Source organism: Pristiophorus japonicus, chromosome 16 (assembly GCF_044704955.1).
Source record: "Pristiophorus japonicus isolate sPriJap1 chromosome 16, sPriJap1.hap1, whole genome shotgun sequence".
Classification (NCBI taxonomy): domain Eukaryota; kingdom Metazoa; phylum Chordata; class Chondrichthyes; family Pristiophoridae; genus Pristiophorus; species Pristiophorus japonicus.
The window spans coordinates 94,237,226-94,252,110 of NC_091992.1; the positions used below are offsets into that span (position 1 = coordinate 94,237,226).

Genomic DNA, 14,885 nt, shown 5'->3' on the forward strand with positions numbered 1-14,885 from the left:
TGCAATCAAGGTGATCGTCAAGCCATATTCCAAGAATGCAATACTTTTCCAGTTTTGGCATGCACCTTCAGCATTAAGCACTCAATGTCAGGTACCACACAGGTTAAATGGAGAGTCGAACTTTCTTTATTCTATTCCAATGCTAATCTTCACGCAGCCTAATTTTGAGGCCAATGTGCATTAACCTCAACTTCACAACTCCACCGGTGCAAATGATCCAATTCCCACACCAGGCATTCCGAAAGGCTCTCTGAATCAGGCTGTCAACTTAGTGCTGGTGTTTCCAGTTGTTTTACACTGGGGAATTACACTCATTAAGACCTTGATTGAAATAGCTTATTTCATTTAGAACTCTTAAGAGCCAAAAGAGAGTTTCATTCTCTCAGTTGACACTGGATTTAAACTCAATTCTGAGAAGTGAAAGAACCATCTTCAAAACCCACCACAGCACCATCTTGCCTTTGTTACCGTCGGGTTGATCTTATGGTTGCTCCATTGTGCACGTTATAACTATGAGAACAAGTAGTTATCACTCACCAGTTTCACACAGATGATGAAAGGGGGCTTGGCTTCTGTAAAATGGCAAATGGGAATTTGGGGCTTTGGCTTGTCCTGGAAGAAACAAGAGCACTTGTCAGCATGCTATGGGGATTACTCCAGCAGAGTGTCGAGCTACTGAGGAACCCGGTCATGCTCAGACTGGTGAACCATCCATTATACAAAGAGACACGGAACGTTTCTTGTATAACGTGCCTCGGGATGTTCTAATGCATTAAAGGTGCTATACAAATGCAAGTTGTTGTTTTCTAGGAGAAATTGAAAGCATGCAAAAGCCTGAGGATTCTCATTTACTGTATGTGTGTGTGCGTTTGGAGAATTCAATTTAACTTCTGACATTGATTAAATCTTGGAGGTTATAAAAAATGTAATAATGTTGGTCTTGAGCGAATGGCACACCATAAATCCCACCCCCCCCCATCCCATTCTTATTCCCTTGCTAGTCTGCCAGTGTCACACACCGTTTGAGGGGATGTCGACAGATGCCCGTTCTCTGCCTGTATACAGCTACCTGCCATTATAACATTCAGTAGAATATACTTCCTCTTTAAAAATAGAAAGATATGCATTTATATAGCGCCTTTCACGACCACCAGATGTCCCAAAACGCTTTACAGCCAATGAAGTACTTTTTGAAGTGTAGTCACTGTTGTGATGTAGGAAGCGTGGCAGCCAATTTGCGCACAGCAAGCTCCCACAAACAGCAATGTGATAATGACCAGATAATCTGATTGGTTATGAAGTGTGCCTACATTTTTGGTTCCTCAATTTAATTGTGTACAAACCTGTCATGTTTCTTCACGAAGCAGGAGCACTGCCCCTGTAGGGATAACTATTATTTGGTAATGCAGGAATATTTACTGGAATGATGAGGGTAGATAGACTGGGTTGATATCCTCGGAGCAGAGAAGGTTGAGAGGAGATTTGATAGAGGTGTTCAAAATCATGAAAGATCACTAAGTAAATAACGAGATACTGTTTCCAGTGGCTGAAGGGTCGCTAACAAGAGGTTTTAGGTGATTGACCACAGGAGGCATGAGGAAAAACTTTTTACGCAACAAGTGGTTAGGATTTGGAATCCACTGTCTGATAGGGCGATGGATACAGATTCAATAGTAGCCTTCAAAAGGGAATTGGATAAATACGTGAAGGAAAGAAAATTGCAGGGATATGGGGAAAGAGCGGGGGAGTCATCGAGGAATCGAGGAAGACTTGCTTCCACTCCTGAAGTGAGTTCTTTGGTGGAAGAACAGTCCAATACGAGAGCCACAGACTCTGTCACAGGTGGGACAGATAGTCGTTGAGGGAAGGGGTGGGTGGGACTGGTTTGCCGCACGCTCCTTCCGCTGCCTGTGCTTGATCTCTTCACACTCTTGGCGTTGAGACTCGAAGTGCTCAGCGCCCTCCTGCTGGAGATATATCACCAACAATATCTCCGCAAGATTCTGCAAATCCCCTGGGAGGACAAGCGCACCAATATCAGTGTCCTCGTCCAGGCTAACATCCCCAGCATTGAAGCACTGACCACACTTGGGACTAACTGGATTGCTCTTCAAAAGAGCCAGTGCAGGCTTGATGGGTTGAATGGCCTTCCTCTGTGGTGTACTATTCTATGGTTCTATGAAATGTTCAGGAGTTTTAAGCCCATCACTAACCATATCTTGAGGTTACTATAGCTCACATCTTACACCAGGGACACTCGGCAGATTATCATAATGGCACAATAATTTATTTTGAAAAAAAAATTGACATTAAAACTTTATTTACACTAAAAAAATCACTATTGTGAAGATGCATTCTGTATGACTAAAAAGAAAATTGCTTGTGGAAACAGTTGATAAGCCCACTGGCCAGAACAAAAGAGGATGTGTGAAGCAGGACTATCAAATCATTACAATATACCTGCATGTTGCCTGTAAGTAAAACCTATGATCATTGTAATGGAGTTAAATATATCTACAGTCATGATCCAAGGCATTTTCTGCATACAAGTTGGTGCCATGTACTAGTTGTGTCCCTTACAGATGTGGATTGGAAAAGATTCAATTAGCATTTACATGGAATATTCTGTCATCAGGAAGCACTTTATCGTGTGTCCTGTCTGTGTACCCAGAGAAGCTCAGCCATCCAGGAAGTTCATTTGAATGTCAGTTGAGGCAGGGATTTTAACCGGGGTTCTTGTCATGGAAAGTCTAGCTCTAAAGGCACTAGGCCACAAAATGTGTAGGGATGCACTTATGCTGCAACTGCAGTGTCGGCATGCAATTTGCAACGATACTGCAGTTATAGTGTAAATGCAGTCTGAGTCTGGAGTCAAGGACACTGGAGTGGTGTGAAGTGAGACACCCTGGCGGAGGGCATATCATTCCACTGCTTGTGGTGTTTGTTCAGGCCTAAATACCAGAGTTATGCTGCAGAAGACTAACATCGATGTAAAGCTGAAGCCCCATTGCACAGGCACTGAACTTGTAAGTATACCCGAAGTCACGAAGGGATTCAGGTGCTCAAAGGGTTAAACCTGCAGGAGCCAGTAATTCTGACCAATCTGTGCAATGATATTACTGTGAGCTATCAGTTTAGTTAAGTTTCAATTACACCATTACCTGCCCATCATTAATCTGTATTGTTTTATAACCCCTCTTGACTAAGTACTAAGTGAAGCATCTAATTCGATTCCCCAGTTACCCAGGATTAAGTAATAATGGACACTTGGGTATTCATTAAAAAGCTGTAATCGAACTGGGGGGGTTCAGAATAGAAGGTGTTGACAATATGAGAGAAAGCATATGGGATTTTAGGCTAAAATTGAGATTAAAAAAATGAAAATTCCACATCTTACCATTTCAGGAGCACTCTAATATCTCAGTCCAGTACCAAAAGGGACTCACGAAAGATGACTATACCCCTTTTTTTTATTCATTCTGGGATGTGGGCATCACTGGCAAGGCCAACATAATCACAGGCTCATTGGGAAATAATTTGTTGTAGATTGGAGGGCAATGTCATACACACTATCGTGCAGTATATTTTCTTCCAGTAAACAGTGTGTTGACTTTTCATGCCAGTATTTGTTTCTTCATACAGCATGTGAGTCATGAATATCAGCAGATTATAGGGAACAAAGTTGAGGAAGAGATGAAGTGCTGCTTGTGATACTGCCTGATACTGGGATTAGGAACTCGGTTTATGGGGAAATCATGGGATAAACCTACATCCTATCATTCTGTATGTCCCTGGAAATCCAGCTCTTTAAAAGTTATATAGAATTACAGAAACATGTGGGGAGGGGTGGGGAGGGGAATGTTGGGGTGGGGAAGGGAGGGGGTGTGGAGGGGTGGGGGTGTGGAGGGGTGGGGGTGCGAAGGGGTGGGTGGGGGAGGATGGGGTGCGGAGGGGTGGGTGGGGGAGGAGTGGGGTGGGGAGGGATGGGGATGGGGAGAGGAGGATGGGGGTGGGGAGGGGAGAGGTGGGGTGGGCTGGGGAGGGGAGGGGTGGGGAGGGAGTGCGGAGGGGTGGGGGTGGGGGAGGATGGGGGTGCGGAGGGGGAGGAGTGGGGTGGGGAGGGATGGGGGTGGGGAGAGGAGGATGGGGGTGGGGAGGGGAGAGGTGGGATGGGGAGGGGAGAAGTGGGGTGGGCTGGGGAGGGGAGGGGAGGGGTGGGGATGGGTGGGGTGAGGAGGGGTGGGGGGTGAGGGGAAGGGTGGGGAGGGGTGAGGGGGGGTTGGGTGGTGAGGTTGGGGCTGTTGTGCAGGTGCTTCTGTCAAACCTTAGAGAGTAATAAAACAGTATTTACAAAGAGCGATTCCAACCTTTGACTCTTGATACATGTAGAAGCCCTTCGCTATCTTACTTTGATCCACATCACAAAACGACACAATCTGTAAAAGGCAGAAACCATGGTTAGCACTAGCTACATATTAGCATCGTTACCGAGAAATCTCAAAATGGGATATGGGGAGAGGGTTGTGGACAATCTTTGGTAACAGTTTTAAAATTATTCAACCCTTTTCCATCTACAAATCTGAAGGACGTGAATTCCCGAATTCCTTGAGTATTCAGTGAGCTCGATACCCACCCGATCTGCGAGGAAACACCATCGCAGGGAGAAGTGCCAGCCGTCCCGAGAGGGCGACAAAATCAACGTCACCGGAATCCAGGAAGCTGATTCGTGGCGTGTCTTGGAGCGAGGTCGAGTCCAGTGGAGGGGTTGGGACCCAGGAGCGGGAGGACCGGAGGTCAGGAGCGGAGGTCGGGTCTGGAGAAGTGCGGAGATTGGGACCGGAGGTCGGAACGGAGGTCGGGACCAGAGGTCGGAACGGAGGTCGGGAGCAGGGGTGAGGAGTGGAGGTGAGGAGCGGAGGTGAGGAGCGGATATTGGGAGCGGAGGTCGGATCCGGAGGTTGGGAGTGGAGGTCGGGAGCGGGGTCGGAAGCAGAGGTGAGGAGTGGAGGTGAGGAGCAGAGGTTGGGAGCGGAGGTCGGAACCGGAGGTTGGGAGTGGAGGTTGGGAGCGGGGTCGGGTTCAGGGGTGAGGAGTGGAGGTGAGGAGCGGAGGTGGGGAGCGGAGATTGGGAGCGGAAGTCGGGAGCGGAGGTTGGGAGTGGAGGTCGGGAACGGAGGTTGAGAGCGCGGGTGAGGAGCAGGGGTTGGGACCGGACGTCGGAACAGAGTTCGGGATCAGAGGTCGGAACGGAAGTCGGGAGAAGGGGTGAAGAATGGAGGTAAGGAGCGGAGGTCGGGACCGGAGATTGGGAGATGGGGTTGGGAGCAGGGGTGAGGAGCGGGGGTCGAGACCGGACATCGGAGCGGATGTCGGGATCAGAGGTCGGAACGGAAGTCGGGAGCAAGGGTGAAGAGTGGAGGTGAGGAGCGGAGGTCGGGACTGAAGGTTGGGAGCAGAGGTCGAGAGCGGAGGTCGGGACCAGAGCTCGGAACGGAGGTGAGGAGCGGGAGTCGGGAGCGGAAGTCGGGATGGGAGAGGAGAGGAGCGGAGAGGAGAGGAGGAGAGGGTGGGACTGGAGAGGAACGGAAGTCGGAAGCAGAGGCCTGGAGCAGCGGCAAGGTCGAGGCCTGGGAGTGGCACAGCGCGGGCCAGCAGTGAGGTTGGGGTCCAGGGAAGGAGCAGCATGGGCCAACAGCGAGGTCGTGAGGACTACACTGCGTTCTACTCCAGCCTGGAACAATCCTTGTCCCGAGTCCCAACGGGTGACAAGCTGATCCTCCTTGGCGACCTTAATGCCAGAGTTGGAAAGGGCACAGACCTTTGAGGCGGTGTAATCGGCAGAGAGGGGATAGGGAAAACCAACTCCAACAGTACCCTGCTCCTGACAAAATGCTTAGAATATGGCCTTGTCATAACCAACACCTTGTTCCGTCAGAAAGAAAAGTACAGTGCTTCATGGCAACAACCTCGCTCCAAGCACTGGCATCTGCTCGACTACTTTATCGTCCAAACGAGGGGCGCAAGGACGTGTGCATCACCCGTGCCATGACAGGAGCTGACCACTGCTGGATGGACCACCGCCTAATCCGCTCTGTCATCTCCATCAAGGTAGCCTCAAAACAGCGACGGCAACAGAAACAATGCCGCAGGAAAATCAACGCTGGAGCACTCAAAGATCCTGCTAAGAAAGCCTTATTCAGCCAGTGCCTCGCTAACAACCTGACGACTCCCAGTGACCCAGAGATGCAGAGTGTCCACAGCACCTGGTCTGCCCTCAAGGCTTCCATAATTAGCACCTGTGAAGAAATGCTCGGTCACTCGACCAGGAAACACCAAGACTGGTTCAACGAGAACGACCAGGAGATCCAGGAGCTAATAAGCCGCAAGCGCAAGGCATTCTTGAAATGGAAACAGCAACACAACTCGAGAGCAAGAAAGCAGCTCTACAGATGTCTGAAGGCCGAGGTCCAACAAAAAACTTGCGATGTAAAGAACAGATGGCGGGTGGAGAAAGCACAGAAGATCCAGCAACAAGTTAACAACCATGACGTGCGTGGATTCTTTAGCATAGTCAAGACCACCTGCGGCTCAACCTAGGGCCCTATCCCACTGCTGGCCAAGACGGAGAGGTGTTCATCATGGACAGAGAGGCAGTCAATGCCTGCTGGAAGGAGCACTTCGAAGATCTCCTTAACCAAGACTCTGTCTTTGACGCGAGCGTCCTCGACCTCATCCCGCAGCATGTTACCCGCCACTACCTTAGCACAACTCCAGCCCGGCATGAGGTTGAAAAGGCCACCGACAATTTAAGAACAACAAGGCCTCAGAAGCAGATGGAATCCCCGCAGAAGCACTAAAACATGGCGGAGAAGCACTATTGGCGCAAATACATAAACTCATTTCTCTTATTTGGAAGGAGGAGATCATGCCAGGGGATCTCAGAGATGCCGTAATCGTGATCATCGTTAAGAAAGGGGACAAGTCCGATTGCGGTAATTACAGAAGAGTTTTCCTGTTGTCTGCTGCAGGAAAAGTCATCACAAGAATCCTCCTCAATCGCCTTCTCCCTGTGGCTGAAGAGCTCCTCCCAGAGTCACAATGTGGATTCCACCCACTAAGGGGCACAATGGACATGATCTTCACTGTGTGACAAATTCAAGAGAAATGCAGGGAACAGCACCAACCTCTGTACATGGCCTTCTTTGACCTCACAAAGTCCTTCGATACTGTCAACTGTGAGGGATTATGGAGCGTCCTCAAGTTCAGCTGCCCTCAAAAGTGTGTCACCATCCTCCGCCTGCTTCATGATGACATGACATGATCCTGACCAATGGATCCACCACAGACCCAATTCACGTACAGACAGGGGTCAAGCAAGGCTGTGTCATTGCACCAACGCTCTTCTCGATCTTCCTTGCTGCAATGCTCCATCTCACCCTCAGTAAGCTCCCCGCTGGCGTGGAGCTAATCAACAGAACAAATGGGAAAATGTTCAACCTCCGTCGCTTCCAGGCCAGATTCAAGGTCGCTCCATCCTCTGTCTTTGAATTACAGTACACAGACAATGCTTGCGTCTGCGCACATTCGGAGGCCGAACTCCAAACCATCATCGACACCTTCACCGAGGCGTACGAGAGCATGGGCCTTACACTAAACATCAGTGACAAAGGTCCTCTACCAACCTGTCTCCGCCACACAGTACTGCCTCCCGATTATCAAAATCCACGACGAGGCCTTGGACAATGTGGACCATTTTCCATACATTGGGAACCTTCTGTCAACAAGGACAGACGTCGATGACTAAGTCCAACACCGCCTTCAGTGTGGCAGTGCAGCCTTCGGTCGCCTGAGGAAGAGAGTGTTTGAAGACCAGGACCTCAAACCCGGCACCAAGCTCATGGTCTACAGAGCAGTGGTGATACCCGCCCTCCTATATGCTTCAGAGACATGGACCATGTACAGCAGGCACCTCAAAACACTGGAGAAGTACGACCAACGCTGCCTCCGCAATATCCTGCAAATCCATTGGCAGGATAGGTGCACCAACGTCAGTGTTCTTGCTCAGGCCAACATCCCCAGCAGTGAAGCACTGACCACGCTCGATCAGCTCCGATGGACGGGCCATATCGTCTGCATGCCCAATACGAGACACCCAACACATGCGCTCTACTCCTGGGAATCCCTGGCCCAAGACCGCTCAAAATGGAGGAGAAGCATCTGGGAAGGCGTCGAACACCTCGAGTCTCTTCGCTGGGAGCAGGCGGAAGCGAAGCACAAACAACGGAAGGAGCGCACGACAATGCAAGCACCCCACCCACCTGTCCCTGCAACCACCGTCCCTTCAACCACCATCTGCCCCACCTGTGACAGAGACTGTAGGGCCCACATCGGACTCATCAGTCACCTGAGAACTCATTTTTTGTGAGGAAGCAAGTCATCCTCGACTCCGAGGGACTACCGAAGAAGAAGAAGACGCAGAAGAATCCATAATCACTGCCGACAACAAGCAAACAAAAATGTCCAATAGGTTTGCTTTTTAATGAATATATAAAAAGGTGAACTTTGTAATATAAACAGAGAACCTAGCTAATATAGTAACAGTGAGCAAATCCTATCGCTACCTTTCTGGCTGGGCAACCTGAAAGCTGCCTTTGAGCAGTTATATGATGGTGCTTGTGAACAGAGAGAAGTGTAATAAGGACATGCAGAGTAGGCCTGCGTGATTGTGACATTACTGCCCCTGTGACTTTCCTTGTCAATACCTTACCCAGTAGTCATATTTGTTGTTATTCCATCCCAAGTAAGATATAACTTGTATTTATATAGCACCTTTCATGACCTCAGGACACCTCTTTACAGCCAATGAAGTGCTTTTGAAGAGTAGTGAATTATATAATGCAGGGTACCCGGCAGCCAATCTGCACACAACAAGATCCCACAAAGAGCAATGAGATAATGGACAGATAAAAGTGATGTTGGTTGAGGGATAAATGTTGGCCAGGACACCAGGGAGAACTCCCATGCTTTCCTTTGAATAGTGTCATGAGATATTTTACATGCCCTGAGAGGGCAGACAGGGCCTTGATTTAACATCTCACCTGAAAGGTGGCACCTCCAACAGTGCAGCACTCCCTCAGAACGGCACTGAAATTTCAGCCTACATTATGTCTGTGGATTAGGGCTTGAATCCATAACATTCTGACTCAGAGGCGAAGAGCTACCACTGAGCAAGGCCAACACGAGTAAGAATTCAACCTGATCCTCCATATATGTTGATCATTAACTGGTAAATTTAGTTTGGACATCTTGAACCAGATCTGAGATCTTCTCAATAGCACTCATTTACTAGTGCAGTGAACCCTGCATGTATTCAATTCCTTGCGAGCTTGATAGGCTGTTTCTCTTGGCTGGATAGTCTAGAACAGGATAAGGGTCAGCCAATGAGGACTGAGATGAGGAGAAATTTCTTCACTCAGAGGATTGTGAATCTTTGGAATTCTCTACCCCAGAGGGCTGTGGAGGCTCAGTCGTTGAGTATATTCAAGACTGAGATCGATAGATTTTTGGACACGAAGGGAATCAAGGGATATGGGGATAGGGAAGAAAGTGAGTTGAGGTTGAAGATCAGCCATGATCTTATTGAATGGCGGAGCAGACTCGAGGGGTCATATGGCCTACGCCTGCTCCTATTTCTTATGTTCTTATGTTCCCTCAGCTTCACAACAAAACAGGTTGTCTGCCCCAATATTTTGTTGTTGTACATGCTTGGCGTTAGAATTTCCCAGTCATGAGCCCAGTTCATGAGGCTTGTAATTACTAGGCTACAATCACAGCCAAGTTTTATATTTATTCACTTGAACATGTCACTCCAATACTTACTGATGACACGTCACCTAAAGTCTAAGAAAGCCATCTGTTGTGTATCTGTTGTCTACTGGCCACTTCTGTAAATTTCTATTGCTGCAGTAATATTTTCCTGATCGTTTTGTACAGCATGCAGAATAAGTTTAATTATAACCTGTGGGCAAATGTTATAGATTACTCATTATATTACCTGTATACACTTTTTTTTAAACTCACAAACAAAATCTCAGAACTGAAGCAACATTTGTTTCCAATTTACTAGTTTAATTCAGAGAATATTTAGTTTACATTCTGCCACTGGGGTCTGTTTGAACTTTCTGTTTTTCACTAATGAGGCTGAATGGCTAGAGAATTGCAGTAACAGTCGACTAATTTCCATCTTGAGGAGGAAGTGGTGAGGCCATTAAAACTGTATTGCCAAAGCATCACGAATAATTAAGGGTGACAGTTTAAATGTGCATGGGACTTCGGAGTTCTAAAGGGCTATTCCCATGGCCATGCAAATGCAATGAATGTCTCTTAGGGCTAGAAATTGCGTAGCGCCCCGATTGGGGTGTTAACTTTTCAGGGAGTGCAAAAGTATCGCCGGGCGAACAACATTTGCTGATGCAGGGGACTTCCGCTTTAGCACTGGAAGAGTGAAGTGGAGTGCTAAATCAAGCGCAACCACTTCCCTTAGAGCGCTAAAGTCAGTGAGAGAGATGGTAGCGGCAGAGCGCTGATCAATGTTCAGTGCAGCTCCACCGTCTGTACAGGCTCCTTCCCTCGCTTAAAAGGATGGGCCAATGCTAGGATGAATGAGTTTTCATGCTGTCTGTGTTGGGACTACGGCACCTGCGCTACATGCATAGCAGTCCCAAGCACTCTGAGAGAGTACAGGGCTGAGCAATCATTGAGGGGGGGGGGGCGAGGCGGGGGGCAAGAAAAATCAGGAGGCACCACAATGGGGAGACAAATACATTTTGCCCTACCGAAAGTCCCGCCCCTGACATGAAATTGGGCCGACGTAAATGCACACAAAGTCCCACAAACAGCAAATGAATGGATGATTAGGTAATTGATTTCTTGTAGGTTTGGAGCCTATGATATTGTGAGAACTTTTTATGTTCACCTGAGAGGGCAGATGGGGCATTTGTTTAACGTCTCATCCAAAAGGTGGCATCTCCAACTCCCTCAGTACTGCACTGGAATGTCAGCCTAGATTATGGGCTAGATTTTACACTTTTGTGCAGATCGCCCAAAAATGGCCGTTATTTCCGGCGTGGGCGGTAAAAATGGGTTTTCAGATCGCCGGCTTGTCACCTATTCTCAAAGCCCCTAGTCTCCATTTTAGAAATTGGGCGTTATCACGAGCGATATGAAATGGGCGTTAGCGTTAAATCTCTCTGACCTCCTGCCGTAAAGTGTCGCCGTCCTTAGCAATGGCGTGGCAACGCTCGATTCCCGCGATTCAGGAGATCAAGGGTCATCATGACATGCGCAGAAGAGGAGACAGATAGAGAAGGAACTGAGAGGGACTAAAGGCATGTGTGGGTGTGGTGTGGCTGCTTTGGGAGGAAGGAAGGAGAGTTTAGAGTTTTAGAGCAAATAGGGAAACAAAAATTAGCTGTTACCAGCCACATAATTGCCCGAAATTGGCCTATAATGGAAGGAGAGGAGGAGGTGCCACAGCACACTGAGGAGACTGACGCTGGCAAAAGCAGTGAGCTGGGAGAGGAGCGCAAAAGAGCGACGAGGTTCTCGGACGAGGCAAATGCCTCCCTCCTACAGGAGGTCGAGTTATGCTGGGGTGATTTGACCCAGGGAGGGCATGGGAAACCCACTCCAAAAGCCTGCCCGAGGATATGGACCGAGATAGCAGAGGTGGTCTCATTGTAATGTATGGGGGGAGGGTGCCACCCTCCTGTTTTGTATTTGTATTCTGTGTTGCTGGACATGTTGACCATTTGATTGATGTCAGTGGTCGAAAAAATGGGGTGTGGGCGGGGGTGGGATATTTTTGCCCATGATACCTATGATTTCAGACCAATGTTGGTATAACATTTTTTTAATTGAACGTAACCTTGTTGCGCATTGTCTCAGATAGCTGGACCGTTACACACTGGTGATTCCTTAACATGAAAGGGTTAAATAAAACTTAACTTCAATCAACGTAAACGTAAACTTTAACTGGCACCAAGGTGATGGCCACCATTGATGTCTGAGCTGCACACACACTGCAGTGTGTCAGCATTGTCACTCACAGCAACGTTCTTTCAGGCAAATTGTTCAGATATCAGCTCCTGACGTAAATGTAGCCACCATGGGCCCTTTCCTGCGGTCTGGAGGGGAACGTGGGCATAGTTACATAGCCAGCCTGATTGTCTGGCCCTAGCTCAGCATCCACCCTCTCGTCCTCTTCTTCCTCTCTCTCCTGAGGTGGGGCATCAGTCCCTTCTGGCAATTCTTGGCCCCTCCTGATAGCCAGGTTGTACAGCATGGAGCACATGACCACAAATTTACTTACTTGCTCAGGACTGTATTGTAGCTCCCCTCCTGAGTGGTCCAGGCATCTGAAGCGTTGCTTAAGCGCAGTTATTGTTTTCTGAACCACATTGCGTGTGTCTCTGTGGCTCTGGTTGTATCACTTCTCGGCCTTGGTGTGGGTGTCACACAGGGGGGCCATCAGCCAGGTGGTTAGTCCATATCGGTAGTCATCAAGCATCCAGCATTGTTCTTGTGGCTGTCTTTTGTCAGAGACAGCGCTCTCACGCAGGATGTGAGCCTCATCGAAGCTGCCCGGACATTGGCATTCACTGCCATTATGATCTGGTTTGGTCGACAACTAGTTGGACCTTCAGGGGGTGAAATCCTTTTCTATTACGAAAAAGCTCTGGGTCCTGAGAAGGTGCCCGCATGGCGATGTGAGTGCACTGTATTTCTCCCTGCACCCTGGGAAACTTAGCAATGTGGTAGAATGCTCCAGCCCTGTCAGTCTGAGCCTCCGTGGTCATGGGAAGCTGATAAAGTCCATCCTTCGCGTGTACAAGGCCTCCGTGACCTGTCTAATGCAGCAATGGGTGGCATGGTGAGACAGAGGACAAATCTCGACCGCGGAGGCCCGAAAGGAACCGGACGTGTAGAAAGACAGTGCCGCGGTGACCTTGACCTCGACTGACACTGATGTCCTGATGAGCTCACATATTTCATTGATCACCACCTTGTGGAAGCTCAGTCTCTGAAGGCAGGTGTGCTCGGACAGATCAAGGTAAGACCTCTTTTCCCTGTAAGTGCGGGGTGTGTATGGTCTGGACTTCCTCCTCATTCTGGCTCGCCTTAAATTGGGCACATAATGATGTGCATCACACATTGAGCCATTTGCACTCTGCAGCATCTGCGTATTAATTGATGCAGGCTGAGAAATGGCTGGCCCCATTGCAATGAAAGTATAATAACGCTTGATCAGAAGCAATAATTTCCTCACTAAAATACAACTACAGTAAACCCTCAATAGTCCAAAGTCTGAAAATATGTCTGTTGAGATGGTCACTTCACCTGAGAAGAACTCCAGAGTCAATCCAAACTCCCCTGAAGTTGAAGCAGCCTTTTGAATGAAGCGATCTGCGAATTAAAAAATGGCGCCCACACCATTGTGATTTGTTCAGAACAGTTCCACTTTTTCTGAGCGGCGTTTTGGGCGAGCGATATTGTGGGCGAGATGTGTGCGAGGTGGTGAAGGTTACGCTGGGCGATCTCCTGGGCGTTAGTTTCGGCAAATGTGATCTTTACGACAAAAAAAAAGTGGGCAGTCGGTATTATTGAATCCCGGTGTTAATGACGTGCGGAAACTAACGCTGGGCGATATTATGGGCGTTGATTTTGCCCATTCTGATAATTCGGCCCAAAGAAAGTGGGCGGGCGGTATTATTTTTTCCCGGCGTTACGCACATGGGGAAAGTAACGCTCGGCGATAAGTGTCCGAAAAATGGGCGTTAGTATCCATTTTGTGGCTAAATGGGCAATGTCTGGCCGTTATACATCAATTCAGCGGTAAAATGGATGTTAAGTGGGCGTTATGCATGCAAAAAAGTGCAAAATCTAGCACTATATTGCTGGAGTAGGACTTGAACCCACAACCTCTGACTCAAAGGTAAAAATGCTACCACTGGGCCATAGCTGACAACTGTAGGGGAAGGGACTGGTCTGGAATTACAGTCTGGTGAACCTGACATCTTTAGTATCTTTAGTGGGTTAGAAGCTGTCCTGAAGGAGAATGTTATAAAATACGTGGAGAAGAATGAAGTCTTTAGGGTAAATCCGTTTAGCTATATGTGTGAGAGTGAAGAGGAGGGGAATGGAGGAGATCATGCTGGACACTGCATCCCTGCATCCAACACTCAAATCTTATATAACCTGGACCAAGATGACTGCATAAGATCCAATTCCACTGGCCAGGGACAAATACAACTTCAGTAATCTGTGGGGTTTCTGGTGGAAAGATATCAACTCCTTTAAATATTTAGAACACGCTTAGCAATGTTTGCTGAAAGATGGCTATAATTACTAAATAGTGGATCCCCATCTGATTTCAAACATTTCTTCAAATTTAAGACAAAAAGCGAATAAAATATGTCCTATTTTGAACCTTTATCAATTACACAGATTTTCCATGATGCTTCCTTATTTTATAATTTTCTAGCTATTTTAACTGCCTTGCGTGCCACGATGGTGCTAATAACACTTGCACTTCCTTAATATGTTAAATCTTCAAAGAAAAAGGAAGAGAATCCAAAGTTATAACAGTAGAAACCTAACTCTTTATCAGAAGACCTAAGTGCTGAACCAGAATTTAATGAATTTGAACTTAGAATCATTTAGAATCATACAACACAGATGGAGGCCATTCAGCCCATCGTGCCTGTGCCGGCTTCTTGAAAGAGCAATCCAATTAGTTCCACTTGTACCACATAGGCCTACAAATTTTTCCTTTTCAAGTATTTATCCAATTGTCTTTTGAAAGTTACTATTGAATCTGCTTCCAC

The 14,885-nt window shown here is 47.9% G+C and overlaps 1 protein-coding gene across 3 annotated transcripts in view; it reads right to left on the reverse strand.

Moving 5' to 3' along the window:
- b3gntl1 (UDP-GlcNAc:betaGal beta-1,3-N-acetylglucosaminyltransferase-like 1) overlaps positions 1-14,885 on the reverse strand; it is a 388,088-nt gene that overhangs the window by 34,975 nt on the left and 338,228 nt on the right. For 2 of the 3 annotated variants that reach the window (XM_070858173.1, XM_070858175.1), the window contains 2 exons: positions 4,368-4,436; positions 538-612 (listed from right to left, as the gene is read on the reverse strand). In XM_070858173.1, coding sequence (XP_070714274.1) covers positions 538-612; positions 4,368-4,436 — 144 coding nt within the window. The remainder of the gene's footprint in view (positions 1-537; positions 613-4,367; positions 4,437-14,885) is intronic. The other variant, XM_070858174.1, reaches the window with a different exon arrangement.